Genomic DNA, 16,267 nt, shown 5'->3' with positions numbered 1-16,267 from the left:
TAATCTTTTTCCAAAGAGCCTGTTTTTTTTCTTAATTATTGCAATGAGCAGATGTGACTCAAGATATGAGTTTCTGGGTCATACATAATAAGACATGTTATTCTCTGTAGCATCGGACACTTGGGGAATAGCCCTTTTAAATGTTTAATGATTCAGGGATATGTAGTTGCATCTTCAAGAAAAGTGTATTGTCTAGGGACTTAAGGGTTTCATTGTAAGGATGAGGCATCAAATAGTTGTCTTGTACAGTACGCCCTTGCTTGCCAGCTGATGCAATGAAGTCTTACAAAATAAAAGACATGTTATAATGACAGACCAGAAAGAAGGTGCATGCAAGAGAGGGAATAATGAGTGTTGATGATGGAAAGGGAGCATGCGAGATGAGGGTGAGAACAGTAAAGAGAGAAGTAGGCTAATACGCTGCTGCTGCTGCTGCTGTTGTGTATCATTGAGTTCATAAAACAGAAAGGCATCATCAAAAAGCACATAGAAGAGTCAATGTATTCCCCCTAGTCTCCGAGACAGTCTTTTGATGCTGAAACACACTTTCTTTCTCTCTCCATCCTCCCATTCTCCCTCCTACTTTCTCCCACGCTCCCTCCATTGCTCGCCATGCTGCTGATGAATTAAAAGAAAGTATGTCAGTTGGCAGGCACGGAGGGAGGAAGAAAGAAGACATCAGAAAGAATTCATTCAGTTAGTTTCTCAACAAGAAACAAGGGCTGAATCTTCACCACCTCGGGAGTTTTTGGGGCTTGAAGGTGGTTATTTGGGTCAGTCATCAGAGTTGAGAACACACCTTGATCTGTCCACTTAGCGCTTCCGACAAAAACACAACAAAACGCAGGACAAATGTATTGCTAAGCTGATTCATATTCCCATCAGAAAAACTTGGCCCCAGTGTCTACAGGGTGCCTCGTTTTTAAAAAGCAGCACTAAAAACATCTACTGTAAGCCCAGGCAATGGAAGCTGTTGCTATGCGACTGTTGAGGGCTTGTTTGGAGTACAGTATAGCACCGCTATGCTAGAAGTTGAAATGTCTTTATGTCGCAGCAAGTGATGTTCTGAGTGCTACAAAATGGCGACCTCTCATCACTGCACAATGTGGGCAAGCATATTCAATTTCCATTTAAATAGACGGAGAGAAGAAGTGGATGTTGTGAAGTAGGTTAATGTTCCCATTAATGCAACTTGTCTTTTAGGGTTATAAAACAGATTCTAGTATATAGTTTAAACTTTTGCTGAAGTTTAACATAACTTTTGTGTAAGCGTGACAGTGTGACTTTTGAGACTTCTAAGAAACAGACTTTAACCACACAGCAAAAAGTTTTGCTAACATTAGACACCATAAGCTACAGGTCATAAAGAGCGGCCATTAAACATTTTTCATGACGCGTAGACCATCGCAGGCTAAACATCACAGCTCAACAGACGAGGCAAATCCATGGGCGAGTCGGAGGTCGCAGTTAGCTAGGACGTTTGCAATTATGGACGAAGGCGACTGAATTATCTTTAATGTGACTATTATCTTTAATGTGACTATTATTTGCCACTGTTCATCACACCCCCAACCGGCCCCATCAGACACCGCCTACCAAGAGTCTGGGTCTGCCGAGGTTTCTTCCTAAAAGGGAGTTTTTCCTTGCCACTGTCGCAACAGCCACTGCTAATGCTTGCTCTTGAGGGAATTACTGTAATTGTTGGGGTTTTGGAATTTATAGAGTGTGGTCTAGATCTACTCTATCTGTAAAGTGTCTCGAGATAACTCTGTTATGATTTGATTTTAGAAGAGAGTTAGCAATGAAGCAAGTACCCACGCTACCACACTAGTAAATTGTTGTGGGAGCAGTATTTTTTTAAATGTTCACAAAGTGCTGTAGTGTATTGAGTTACAGTAGCTATTGAATAGTCTAGCCCCATGACATCAGGACTTAAGCTCTCTATCTGAAGTTTACTGCTATTAGCTCAATTTAGCCACCATAAGCTACTGTTTATACCAGATGTAGTATGGCTAAGCAATAAAATGCCAGCTTACTCAAAATACCAACTTATTCAAAGTCTTGCTTTAAATTAACACATATCTATTTAGTTGATATCTAGCACCACTAGCAGGTTAACATTTTTGGTTCAGAGTGAAATGTCTCAACAACTATTGGACGGATTGTCATGAAATTTGGTGCAGACATTCAAGTTCACCCCAGGACAAATTGTAATAATTGTGTTGATCCCCTGACTTTTTAGCCAACGTCACTTAAATGTCAAGGTATTCAATACTTTGGTTTATGACCAAATACCTGCAAGTACTGAAATACCCATCAGCCTCAGCTCCACATAGTGTTCATGACATTATCCCACGGATATGATATCAACGCTCTGTCAAAACTTTAATTTAAAATTGGCAACGCAGCAATTACGAACCCAAATCACAGAGACGCCGATTTGCACGGTACGGTTATTCTCACACGACCTCTGTGTTTGTCGAAATATGGTCAGTAATCACACTGTAATCAGTAAAAAGACGACGTCTTTATTATCACAATTTACTCGGGGTCCCCAGTTTACACTTGTCCCGTGGGAATAGGGCTTAAGATGGTGAAGATGGTAAACATTATACCTACTAAACACCAGCATGTTAGCACGTTCCTTGTGAACAGGCTAATGTTGGCATTTAGCATTTAGGCTCACAGAGCTGCTAGCTAGCTGTAGGCTCTTGGTCTTGTTTAACCTATTTATATTGCTTGTCCAAAGAATATTTCATATAATTATCATATTTCTGTCCTGCATGTCCTTGTGCATTTTTATTGTTTTCATTTTGCTTGCTGCTGTTGCGACCCCATTTCCCAATTGGAGAAATAAGTTGTATCTAATCTATGTCTAATTCTTGACAAGAAATAATCCTTTTTTTAATTTTTTCACATTCTTTTAGCTGCTCTTTTATGAAAACAATAAGTCATTTACCACAGTGCTTTAGAGTTCCACTCTGCTTAAGGTCATGCCTAACAATGCCTCTGCAACCCCCCCCCCCCACCCCCCCATTAAGTCTTTTTGAGGCTTATTGCCTGTGAACGAAGAACTATGATTTGTGTATAGTTTTGACAATATTCATCACCCTTGATATCTGAGCTTTACTCTTTGAGCAATTATACAGATCTAGATTCTTTGCACTGCATGATAATGATGTCAAGACTAGAGGCTAAGGCCTTTATCCATCTAGTAATCACTTGCCATATTTTTTTCCTTTTCCGTGTGTGTGAACAGCTTGTTCCTTTTAAAAGCTTAAGGATCAGGATCCAGACCGAGTCAATAAGATCAATATGAGTGATAGCAAGGCAAAGAGAGGAAGCTGCTTTTTTGTGTTTTTTCCCCGATAACCTTTTGTTGACTTTGGCTTTATGGCCCCCTGGAGTGCTTTTTATTAGTGACTTGGCATCTTGTTTGACCGAGGTCATCTATCATCTCAGCCTCTCACTGACCTCCCGAGAAACAGGCAGGACGGTAAGCTTCAATATGAACTTCCTTTATTTTATTCTAATCCTTTATTTATTAATTATTTATCTGTTTGGATGTTCTAAAATAAGGACTGGTGGTGAGGTTGTTTTCAACACAGCAAAGGAACCTGACAAAGTTGAAGAGTAGGAGTATGTTTGTATTTCTTTTTTCCTCTCAAAACTGAGAACAGAAATGATCTGGGGACCTGATGTGCTAGAAACAGTTTGACAGCAGAAGTTGGAAATCTGTGTTTTGGCTTCTTTGAATATGACGGTACAGAGGCAAGAACTGTGAGTAGGAAGTTAGGTAGGTAGTTACAGTTGGATAAACAAACATATTGACTGGACAACATATAGAAGCTTGTCCTGTTTTTTTTATCTACGACATTTTAGTAAGCCAAGCTCAGTATTTTCTTAAAGGTCCAATGTGTGGGAATTTCTCCCATCTAGCGTTGAGAGCATATATCGCAATCAGCTCTCTCGCGCCACACAGTTCAAAGTACATATTACAGCTACAGTAGCCTTCACGCCTTTTTTCTGATGACGCCGGTCTCTTGCTCTTTTCAATATCATTTTTCTTTTTCTGGGCAAAAAAAAAACTCCTGTTCCTGAAATTTGGATTTTGAATACGTGTGGTCCTCCATGTTTCCTTCTTCAAACTTGCCGGGGCCGGGAAGCGACAATACCCATTAGCAGCACCTATGAGGTTATCATGTGACAGCGAAAACACGAAAGGCGGAGCAGTACGTCCTGTATGTCCCTTACTGGCTAACGTATTTCAAGATAGCGCATGAATATGGAGCGTCTACCCCAGTTCATGCAAATGCAAATGTAAAATTCCAAGCCAATAGGAATACTTGGAATTGATGGTGGTGGTAAATATTCATAAAAAAGGATACATTTGTGAACGGGAACGCAGATTTTGATAATGAACAACTAAAAACGTTACACACTGGACCTTTAAGTCATAATGCGTTAAAAGTGTAATATGGCCTATATATATTTTCTCTACCTGGGATGTAGGGCAGGTGATCACGCTTCAAAGGAAATTCCATGAGGCTATTTCCTCATTCAACATTTTCTTTCCAAAACCAACAAAATGCGTCACATGGGGTTTGAAATGTGATGCATCTAGCTGTAATGGAAAAACAGTTGAAACAGGGCATCGTCCTGGACAGAATATCTGAGTGAAACTCGTCGACACCATTCCTGGTCTCAGATATAATGGACAGACACCAAATTTGTACGGTCTTACGTTGTTTATAATATTTTGGAAGAAGGCGAACAAAATGAGCAGTTGACAAGACAGCGAGTTTTTCGAGCATTTCATTCTTAGACTCTGAAGTAGAGCCTGATGAGAGAGACAGATTATGATTATTTGTTACACAGATGACGAGTGAGGTCATTAAAAGTTATGGATTTGAAAGTCATCATCAGTTAAATCATATATATGTCCGTAAGTTGGAAAGTGAACAAACTCTAGTGCACTTGGTAGCGAACCTGAGTTCCGTTGTGTGGTCCGCACCAGAGTTCTAATGAGCTCACACACCACCCTGAAACCGACCTGATTATGTGACAAAACGCTCCAGGGTTCTGACAAACAGCTCAGGTCTGAAAGCACCCTCATGCTGTCGATATTGCGTGATTGCCGCATTAGAAAGCTTGTCCAGAGCCATAATATACAGTTTTAACAAATGTTTCTACAGGCTGAGTAGTACTCATGTCTAATAAATGTCGAATTGGTGGAGGACACCGATGTATCAGAGCTTCAAAGCTACAGAATCTCTCCACAACACCTTTCCTGCAGTTTTATGTTTGCTGTAAATGGCAGAGGCCACAGTGACTACCACTAGCACTAAAGTCTGGTTTAAGAAATGTTTTAACACACCTTCATGCTTGTTGCTAGCTAACCAGTACAATTATACTGTAGACCTTCTGTCAACTCATGCTTCTTGTCAGTGGGACAATAGCACCATTGCAATTTATTGTTTGATTCCCTGCCTCTGCTTAAATTACCCTCATCAGTAGGTGTTGAATTTCTTAAGACATTCCAAACATGTTTAACTGTCTCACTGTTGTCACCTACAATTTGAGTAAAACCCACCACAACTGCTCACAGTTATCTTTGAGTGGTCCCATAGAGACTACATTATTTAAGACGGACCCATCCGTAATGAATTGCATTGCTTGGATTACCTATACCCAGCTGGTCCATACAGTTGATTAATTGTCATGTATTATTTACAGTTGCTAGTTAATCCAGGTTTAGTGTACTGTACAAGCGGCAACCTCTGGTGCTGAAAAATAAAGCTAATACGCAAGTGCCAACAACTGCAGTTCATCGAGCAGCCACTCGAGGCTAGCTCAAAAAGAGAGTCAATCCCCATAGACCCCCATGTTAAAATGGCCAACTTTACAGCAGGATTAAACATGTGAACAGCCTGGTACAAAAAAACTGTTATATCTAAGTTCACCCTTCATGACAACTGTCCAGGGGGTGATTTGTTTTGTATAATTTAACCGTTTAAATTATATTCAGGCTTAAAGTTCTGCATAATTAAGGGTGTTCCACTTTGAGTGACAGGTGGGCTGCCATCACAGGAGGCAAGTGTAGACTGTAGGCTTCATTCATCCCTCTTCAGCTCCATCCATGCTCCGCCTCATTGCCCATTTTTTAGATTAGCCGACGTCACTGCCAAGATGGTGACGGACAGAGCCACCCAATTTTAGCTTCATTTTTCAAGATTCTAAATCCTTTATTAATCCCACAGTGGGGAAAGTCACACTGTTGCAGCAGCAGATAAATAAACAATAAATATAAGTAAAGAAAATGAATAGTAAAATGACAGTATTCCAGTATTGTTACATTTTTACTTGAACACTTGATATTAACTGGAAAAAAAACCTTAAACAAAAATAAAAACTTTCTCAGATGTTCATATACTACTTTTTTAACACTTGTACTGACAAGGCAGTAAAGAAATCGTCATGAACTTTGTGGCACTGAGACTATGTCCATATTTTAAACAGTCTATGGTACTGTATCAGCATCCTTGGGTAATCTAGCATTATGGGCAGATGTAATCTTTGCTTTTCTGAGCATCCTGTACGAATTATCGGGCCCAAACCTTTTAAGTAGCTGAAAACATGTTTTTTTTCCCCCATATTCTGTGTTACTGTGCTGTTGTGTGTTGATAAAATCAAAAATAGTTTTGTGTAGGTAGACACAGTTCTGTGTGAGTCCCTTTAGTGGCTCTGACCTCCTTCTAATGGCCTACTTCTAATCATTAGCTTTAAAGCAGGAAACCCTGTTTGTAAATACACATTACACTCTATAGTTGTGGGGTTCTGGTGTAGCTTCCTCTCATTGATCTACTATTTAGAAAAAGGGTTTGCTTACCGTTTGCTTAACAACTAAAAATGGTCGTTTTCTGGAACGGACAGTCTGGAAAATGTATATACAAATCCACAAACTGTGCAAAATTATTACATAGACTAACATTAAATTGATTTGTTTTAGTTAAACCATCTCATTACCACATAAGAATTGAGTCCATATCTGTATTTATGATTATAGACAACATTACTGTTCTTACCATATGGTCACCCCACACTGTGACTCACTTGGGTGCTGACAATTGCAAATTATCTAAATGGGTAATAAACGGGATAAACACATGCCAAACACTTATACAACCCTTTCTTAACTGCTCTGGAGACAGAAATAATCTGATTGGTCACTGCTAAGACACCTTAGGTACAAGCTGATATTGTAAAGACTTGAACACTTGATATTAACTGGAAAAAAAATCTTAAACAAAAATAAAAACTTTCTCAGATGTTCATACTACTTTTTTAACACTTGTACTGACAAGGCGCTAAAGAAATCGTCATGAACTTTGTGGCACTTGAGTAGGGCGCAAAAAATGGACAAGTTACGGCGCCGAATAATAACCTCCAACTGCAGAGTGTCTCTTTTTGTCTTTATTTATCTGGGGAACTACTGTACTCTTATTTAACAACACTCTGGCACACATTCATAAAGTTCATTTCATACACAAAAGATGTCCAACTGGGAGTCTTCAACTGTCACTGTGTAGCTGCACTGAAACAGACAGGGAATAAGTGCCTTGCTCAAGGGCACCTGAATAGTTGAAGAGAATACATTCCCAACAAGTTTGGGGATATGTACAGGCAACATTTTATTAAAATTGTATTGCATGTCCGAAATGGCTGTTTATTGTATTAGCTTGCTCTACATGTACAGTATATGGAAATTCATACGGAGTGTCATGCATGCTCCCAATACCAAATACAAAGGTACAATGTATATCATTTATTGGATGGTTTACATGATAATCTATTGAAAAAGGAAGAGAAACATACAGAGATATACAGTATAAATCTAAGCCTAAATACAATTTGTGGCAGCACAGAACATTTCACATTCCATTATGGGACCAAGGCCATACAACACCTGAAGTCTTTGACTCCTTATTTTTGTTACTTTTTTTCTTTTTATTCTAGGCTCACATGGCATATTGTCATCTCTAAAATGAGCAGCTCTCATAAGTGAATTTGTAAAATATCTTTTTTTTTTTTTTTTTAAGTCTTCCCAAGTTATGAATTGTAGTTGCATGCATGATAAACGAGTATCGAGAGTTACCGCATCTCACTTTTCAACTGCACTATATAGTTTGGTAATTAAAATAATGCACCAATGACCAACTGCAAAAACCTGACCCGTAAGCAATCGTTTTAATCAAAGTGTAACAGTAAGCCAGGAAGGAAAACATTTTCCAGCTTCAGTGTTCCAGAAATCTCTTCCAGTCTTATTCGTACGAATTTCCTCCTTCAACCAACACAAAGCAGCTTGATCATCTTTGGACAAACTGGTTCCATGTCTTAACAACCGTGGATGCATGAGATCACGAAAGAAAGCTCTGTCATCCTCTCTTACTCTGTGTTCAGAAAGAACGCCAAACGAGTTTTAGCGGTGGCGCAGTTGCATACATAGTCTACGGAAAGACACGATTTGACACAAAACCGTATCCATACAGGCTGAAAATGTTTCAACTTCCGAATTTTTTTTTATAAACATACAGAGACTAGAGGGATATACCAGACAGAAGTTTCAGTGTGTCCATTGCTAACTAGCTTACAGCTAATGTACAGTTGGTACATTGGCTGCTTGGGGCGAATTAACACAAATTTGTACGAATGACACAAGGTGAAATCTTTCTGAACACACCTTTAGCAGGATGTTTTTTTGTCTTATTATATATATATTATTTCTTGGACCCAGGTCATATGTGCACTCTGCCCCGTCTACACAGTAGAAAACAGGTCAAGAAACCAGCAAGAAACTTGGGGTCACTTGAATGTGGAATCAATGAGAGCGCTAATTAATCAGAGTTGAGGTCAATCCTGTTTCCAGAAAGAAAATTGCATTTATGCAGGAACAATCCAAGTACAATACATTCAGTTCTTAGTCATATATCAATCAATCTGTACACATAAAACTTAACAATTTTTTAGTTAAATTGATCCCAATGTTGTCAAGTAGCATTTTTTTTACTCTACATGTATTCTCGTACATGCACCAACGATGTATGTATGTAATGTATCAATGACAGATTTACATCATCGTCCATGAGTTGTAACTGGTTGATTGCTCTGCGACCTTAGGTGGAATGGCACACAGTTCATCAAAAGAGTGGGACAGGAGAGCTATTTTTATCCACAAAACTATTATACGTTGACATTTGCCCATAGTCGAGCAAGCAGCACAGAAAATAAATGGTCTACCCATGCCCTTCCTATCTTAAGCTCTCCTTATCCATTTCCCATCTCTCGCATACACACACACACACACACACACACACACACACACACACACACACGCACGCACATGCACACACTCTTAAAACACCATTTCTTCCCTCTCTTTCTTTTTCACTTGTAAGAATGGGCGTGTTACATTCTGATGGAGAAATGATGACCATGGCTCATTATCCTCTCCCTGAAGAATGCATACAGTCATTACATTCAGCGCTAGCATGTGCTTATTAGTCCACAGACCGGTTATTGTGGTCCGTCTGCGGAATCAATGAAATCCATTTGCATCTGCTGCTGTATGACGGAGCATAAAGTAACTCTAAAATGCAGGGTGAACATACATACAGTGTCTAGTGTGGTCTTGAACATGGTTGGATGTTTGAGAAGATATTCAGAGTGCCCCACAAAAAAACTAAACTGATGCTTGAAACTGACCTGTTGGTTAATTTGTTTAATCCTTGTCTTTTTTTGTGTCTTTTTCGCACTAAATATTCTGACATTTAATAGCCAGTATGACAATCACAAAATTCTCAGATCAATTTCATTTTGGGTTGTACACACAGTATATATATATACATTTATGTATATACACATATGTACTTATATACAAAAAAATGGATTTCATTCCTCACCATAACACAGTTAGTGTTGAGCAAAGAAAAAAAGACGGGTTAGGAAAGTCAAAGGAATACCTGAAGACACAGAGTACAAAAATATTATAATATTTCATGGGTTAAGTAACCGTGTCGCCCAAAAGGCCCTTGGCAGTTGTTTTAAATGAAAGTAAGACCATTTTTTAGAAGAAGTTTGATAAATTTGAGTGCAATTCTGTCATGCTATCACTTGAGCGCTGTTACCAGTAGGTAGAAGTGAAAAAATGGCAGTTTTATTCGTATTTGTGCTTTCTTTTCCTTATCAAGTTACCAAAAAGGATCAGTGACACTTTTCTTCGTCAAGAAGAAGATGTCAAATAGCAAAAGATTCAGAACCTGAGTCACAATCATCCTGAACAGAGGATAAAATCCTCAACTTTAAATTATTATTTTTGGGCAAAGTTTTACCAGATCAGCAAATGACATGGTTAATAGCAAGTATTCTGTATATTATTAACGCTATAAACAAATACACATCAACAGAGTCTTCTGTAAAGTTGTGACATAATCCAAGGCAAAAAAGGAGTAATTTCTTCACTATGGTTGATCATTACATGCATTAGTAGTGCATATGGTACCAGTCAAACATACATTAGTTTGTTTAATGGACTTTTAGGAATTGCCTGCATTTATCTGACCACCTGTGTAGTATAAAGTTTTTGTTATTAGAAAAATCATTGCGTTAACTGCTATTGTTTGTTTTTTGCTAATTCTGTATTATTTATTCAATTGCTGGCTTTGTATCTCTCTATTTACACATTACTGAAAGGGCAAATGTTGGGAAATGACTGTCACAAGTCCCAATTACAGTACATACTTTTGAAAATAAAAAGACCTTGGTACTAAAATTCAAAGACTGCAAATATAAAAACAATTTTGACAAGAACTTGGTCCTTTCTCAGTCTGTTGTTTTTTTTGTCTTGAAGGGTTGCAGTCTTTAACTCGATAGATTTGATCATGTATAAAAGCAACAGGAAAAAAGGAAGAGAAAGAAACAAAATGAAGGAAAAAAATCAAACAAGCAACAACAAACATCTCAACAAAACAGTCCAATCAGACATAGTAGAGCCAGTAGACAAGGTTGAACAGTGAGAAAACAGAAGGGAAGATGATCCGTGACCAGCGGTCGATGGCGTTCACATCCGTCAGGTCGGGGATTTTGATTTTGAGCTGCGAGGACCGCCTCCGCAGACGGCTGCGTTTCAGCTGAGCGGCCCGGTCCAGGGAGTGCTTGCTGGTGGAGCGTGGGCCGATCCCGCCGCTCTGCTTGCGGTACTGGATGTGCGACGAGGCCGTGCTGTCCAACTGCACCATGGACTGAGAGTTCCTAATGTCCGCCAAGCTGGTGGTGATCTCGCCCCCCGCCACCTCGTTATGGATCTCCAGGGTGGTTAGCAGGATGTTCCCATGCCCGTGCGGTTCCGCCTGAATGGATAAAGAAATGGGAAAACTAATTAGCAACATTATGTGCAAATAACTGGAACAGCTAGAGAGGACTCTACCTGAAGTGTTAAGGCACTCTCCCTCAGTGCACATTGCATTCAAGACCATGAAATGTTGATGTCATCATGGAACGATTACTGAACGGGCACAGGCCCAGGGGCCCAGAGACTCCTGACCACAAAAACTGGCAACCAGTTACAAAGATACAGAAAACATCTAAAAAGACTCCAAAGGGATGCTAAATGACAATATATCTTTATACTTTCAGTCTGGGTGTTTTGTCCCTACGAGAGGTGTTTTTTGTTTTTTACATGACTGAGCCAGGGGCCCATTGTCTCATAATCCATCCATGGATGTCTCCTTAGAACATTGGGACATATTTTCTAAAACATTCTAATTGCAGTGCTTTGCCTTTGCTCTGGACCTGACAGGTGTGTAAGTTAAAGTGTTAGAATAGTAAATTGTGATTTTGGGCACTGTTGACCGCTGCATGCTCTTTTGGGAATTGTTAGTTCTCTGTAAATTATAGTGTGGTCTAAAGTGTCCTGAGATAACTTTGGTTATGATTTGACACTATAAATGAAATTCAATTAAACTTATCATCGTTAAGTGCATCGCAAGAAACCTTTTTGAGTTTTTCTTGGGTATGGAAAAGTAATTGAGTGGATGAAGGAGCAGTTTCAGGCACAGCTTGGGTCTCAAGCGCCTCTGTTCCTTGATGGCATTTTATCAATTAATGGCAGCCACTACAATGTCAGCTGCTCTGTATGACTTGAAGAACAAGAGGAACGTTTCCATTGATAAATGATCAGAGAAATATTTTCGTCTTCTTGGGTGTCATGCCTCCTGCTATAACCTGTGGACCTCCGACCTGAAGCACATGAAGATTTTCTTTTTCCCGGACTGAAGCGATATAAGCCCACACCATCACTTTCAACAATTTAATCAATCACATAGGACACACATCATACTCCATGCCTATGATGTGTGCACCACAAAATCAACAATAATGGACAGTGGCGATCATTCATGCAAATGTAGCAACTGTGGAAGTCCCACATTTCCCCTTTTCTCCTAATGTCAGTGTTTGTACAGGCCAGAAAAGATCTAACTAAGACCTTTTAAGGTGTGTTCACTGACTTCCAAAGTTGTTATTATTATTATTCTCAGTTTGATTTAATATTTTCAGAATTGATTAAACTTTTTGAAAATGTCCAATTAAAAAAGAATCCTGGTACTAATGCAGAAAAAATGGGGGACCTCTGCATTAACTATCAACTGATTTACCACATTCTGACATGCGCAATGTCACTGTATGAAAGCTATTTGAGACATGTGGCTTTTAATGATGATTGCAATGAGAAAATATACGCAGACAGCATGCATTCAGGATAACCTCTGAAAGGAGAAACAGGTTCATATCTGAAATACCGATTTGACAATGCAATCGAGCACGAGCATCATTTCAATGCAGAAACAACTGCAGTGAAGAAGTCAAAGTCAAAATAAATACTCCTGAGAATATGGCAATGTCATGAAGATGTCTGTTGTCGCTTGACTCATTCCATGGATGGGGAAATATTTTGCATTACGGCAAAAGAAAATTAAAAAAACATCCATGTCAGCTGATGGCAATGGCAAGTTGACTCAAGGATATTGAAGAGTCTCACTGAACAAGCAACTCACCGAGCGTGAGTGGCGAAGACCTTTAACCTGATTGGACCGCTTTAGGGATGCGGTCCTACTACCTGCCTCCTGAGGAGATGAAAATATTCAGCCACATGTGGGGAACAAATACCTGATTTTATTTTTTTAAACTCAACATATTTTTCCTACTGAAGCCTCCATTGGCGATACAGATGCCTATGAATAATATGATAATGTAATACAGGTCAATTATGCTGAACATTTTCCTTTTGCTGCTTCTGCAATGGAGAGCTGAAAAAAACAAGTTAATTTTAGAATAACTGTAGTGTCAAGGCTGTTTTATCATTCATGTCCTGTTAGGAGAAACAAAATAAGGAATTTAAGAATCCACTCATACGGTCCTTTCTACAGTGTTGCCCTGCAGCATTTTCTGTGGATATAACCAAATATTCATACACATGCAGTACCATTATTTATTGATTGATACTTTAGTTCAATCCATTTATCAACTGATCATTTGAGTCCAGAAATCATGTCACAATCGTCAAATCCCAACTCACCCTTGCAGCGTCGTACTTGGCTGCCCTCTCATTGTTGGCTTTCTCTGCCTTCTCCGCTAGCTTCTTCTGCATCTGGGGACCCCTCCCGAAGAAGATGTAGTTGACAAAGGCGTACTCCAGCAGGGCCAGGAAGACCATGACGAAGCAGCCCATCAGGTACATGTCGATGGCCTTGACGTAGGGGATCTTGGGCAGCGTCTCTCTCAAGTGGGTGTTGATAGTGGTCATTGTCAGCACCGTGGTGATCCCTAAGATAAGGAATCAGAAAAACATGGTCTTTTTAATCATTTTAGGTGTCATTATGACCAAAAGAGCATTAAATAACCACAGGAGCAGAAACTGTCATGAGCTAAAAGGTAGTTAATGAGAGGTTTATTTAACAACTATCAGTCATCAATATCAGTAATATAAAGCATCAATATAAGTATGAGAGCTGCAAATAGTCGATTAATCGATTAGCTGTGAACTACTAAATTAATCGAGAACTATTTTGATAATCGATTAATCGCTTGAGTATTATTTTAAAGAAAAAAAGGCAAAATTATCTGATTCCAGCGTCTTAAATGTGAATATTTTCTAGTTTCTTCACTCCTCTGTGACAGACTGAATATCTTCAAGTTGTGGACAGAACAAGACATATGAGGACGTCATCATAACCAACATTTTTCACCACTTTCGGACACTTTATAGTGCAAACAACTAATCGAGAAAATCGCAGTAAATTCTACCTGTTCAGATCATACAGCATCATTTAGAGGATAAAATGTTTTTTTTTTTTCTCCAAGGCTTTCTTAATACCAATCTTGGCAATCAATCTGTGATGGTAAATTTGATGCTTAATTAGTCCAAACCTGTTTTACCATATGCACAACCCCCCCTCCACACACACACACATTTTCTAAGCAGATGCTTCGATCTCGTCAGTAACATTAAGGTCACGATGAAGGAAAAACTCCAACAGATGTCTTACGTGTTACTATAGAAACAAGGATATTTTTATAGAAAAAAACCTATGTTGCTCTGAGATTGCCTTGCTGAAGTGTCAAAGAAACAGTGAGGGCGGGAAAAAGAAAATACTATAAGCACAGTATTATGCTTGAGCACTTCCTGATCACTTTTATGTTGGATCTTATTTTACTTGCATGACCACACAGGCACTGGTAGGTGAGTGCATAACCTCTGCTTCATTGAAATTATAAAGGTCTGCCTTGAAACCTCCAACTGCCCCTTGGTCATCGGCAGAAAAAAACTCATTAGAATAGTGCGGCATGTATCTAGCCCCTAGCTCTTTGTAACCTTAACCACAACGGATACAGAGTGGCACGCTTCTTTGCTGTATCCCAGTGAAGGCACCTTCGCACCTTGTATGTTTCAGCATGACAGAAAGAGAGAGACACTAAGTGAGACTCATATAAAATGACAGACAAATTGAATTGGCTGAGGTTTGATACATTTCTACAGTGGCCCTGAGAGCTCAATGCACCGTAACCTACGAATATGCATGCAAAAGACGAAACACAATTAAATACAGGAAACACAACCAAATACAGAAACGCACTGCAACTAGGTGTCGGCGATATATCACGATAGTCAGGGTATTTCTGCAATAATGATATTCTTGATGATATGGCAACATACTGAACAATATAGGGCTGCAACTAACAATTATTTTCATTATGTTGATTATTTTCTTAATTAATCAATTAGTTTGGTTTATAAAATGTCAGTAAAATGGTGAAAAATGTCAATCAGTGTTTTTCCAAAGCCCAAGATGACGTCCTCAAATGTCTTGTTTTGTGCACAACTCAAAGATATTCAGTTTACTGTCACAGAGGAGAGAATAAACTAGAACATATTCACATTTAAGAAGCTGGAATCAGAGATTTTTTATTTATTTATTTTTTTCATAAAAAATTAGTCAAGCCGATTAATCGATTATCAAAATAGTTGGTGATTAATTTAATAGTTGACAACTAATCGATTAATTGATTAATTTTTGCAGCTCTAGAACAATATTTTATCAATAATTTAAAAAACATACAATTGCAACGAAATAAGTGTTAATAGTTTTGTATGTCATCAACATTAACAGTTTGCCTTTAAATATTTAGTAAAAACTATGAAAATTTTTTTTTTATTTCCATTGTGTTGTGTGTGACTTGCGATGTGTTTCTGCACTTATGCTACCATGAAAACCCCATGTATCTTACAGTACCATCTTACATATCACAAGTCATAGCAAATAAACACACGCCTCACTCATATTCATGCAAACCCTGACTTCCTGCAGTGCAATACCGCTATATCTTATCTCATTATTGATATGTGGCAGATACTATCTCTACTACTTTATCTACCCATGCTGGAAATAAATGGAGCATATCAGTAGCCGGGCCGCTCGTATAACACACGTGAACAAGGCTTTTGTGTGTGTGTGTGTGTGTGTGTGTGTGTGTGTGTGTGTGTGTGTGTGTGTGTGTGTGTGTCTGTGTCTGTGTCTGTGTCTGTGTCTGTCATAAAGTACAGTGAAGAGACAGTCGGGAGGGGTTGGGAGGAGGGAGCAGGATAGCTCAGGTCAATCTAGCCCTTAGTGTGATTTATTGGCACATTACAAGGCTAACACTGTGCGTGTGTGTG

The 16,267-nt window shown here is 38.9% G+C and overlaps 1 protein-coding gene across 2 annotated transcripts in view; it reads right to left on the bottom strand.

The window, feature by feature from the left end:
- Positions 1-9,826: 9,826 nt before the first annotated feature.
- Positions 9,827-16,267, bottom strand: part of LOC114550853 (gamma-aminobutyric acid receptor subunit beta-3) — a 32,351-nt gene continuing 25,910 nt past the window's right edge. For both annotated transcript variants that reach the window (XM_028571779.1, XM_028571780.1), the window contains exons 8-9: positions 13,631-13,878; positions 9,827-11,405 (exon numbers count right to left, since the gene is read on the bottom strand). In XM_028571779.1, the coding sequence (XP_028427580.1) occupies positions 11,034-11,405; positions 13,631-13,878 (620 nt within the window). In that variant the 3' untranslated portion in view covers positions 9,827-11,033. The remainder of the gene's footprint in view (positions 11,406-13,630; positions 13,879-16,267) is intronic.

This window comes from Perca flavescens, chromosome 24 (assembly GCF_004354835.1).
Source record: "Perca flavescens isolate YP-PL-M2 chromosome 24, PFLA_1.0, whole genome shotgun sequence".
Classification (NCBI taxonomy): domain Eukaryota; kingdom Metazoa; phylum Chordata; class Actinopteri; order Perciformes; family Percidae; genus Perca; species Perca flavescens.
This window is presented reverse-complemented; position numbering and strand designations above follow the sequence as displayed.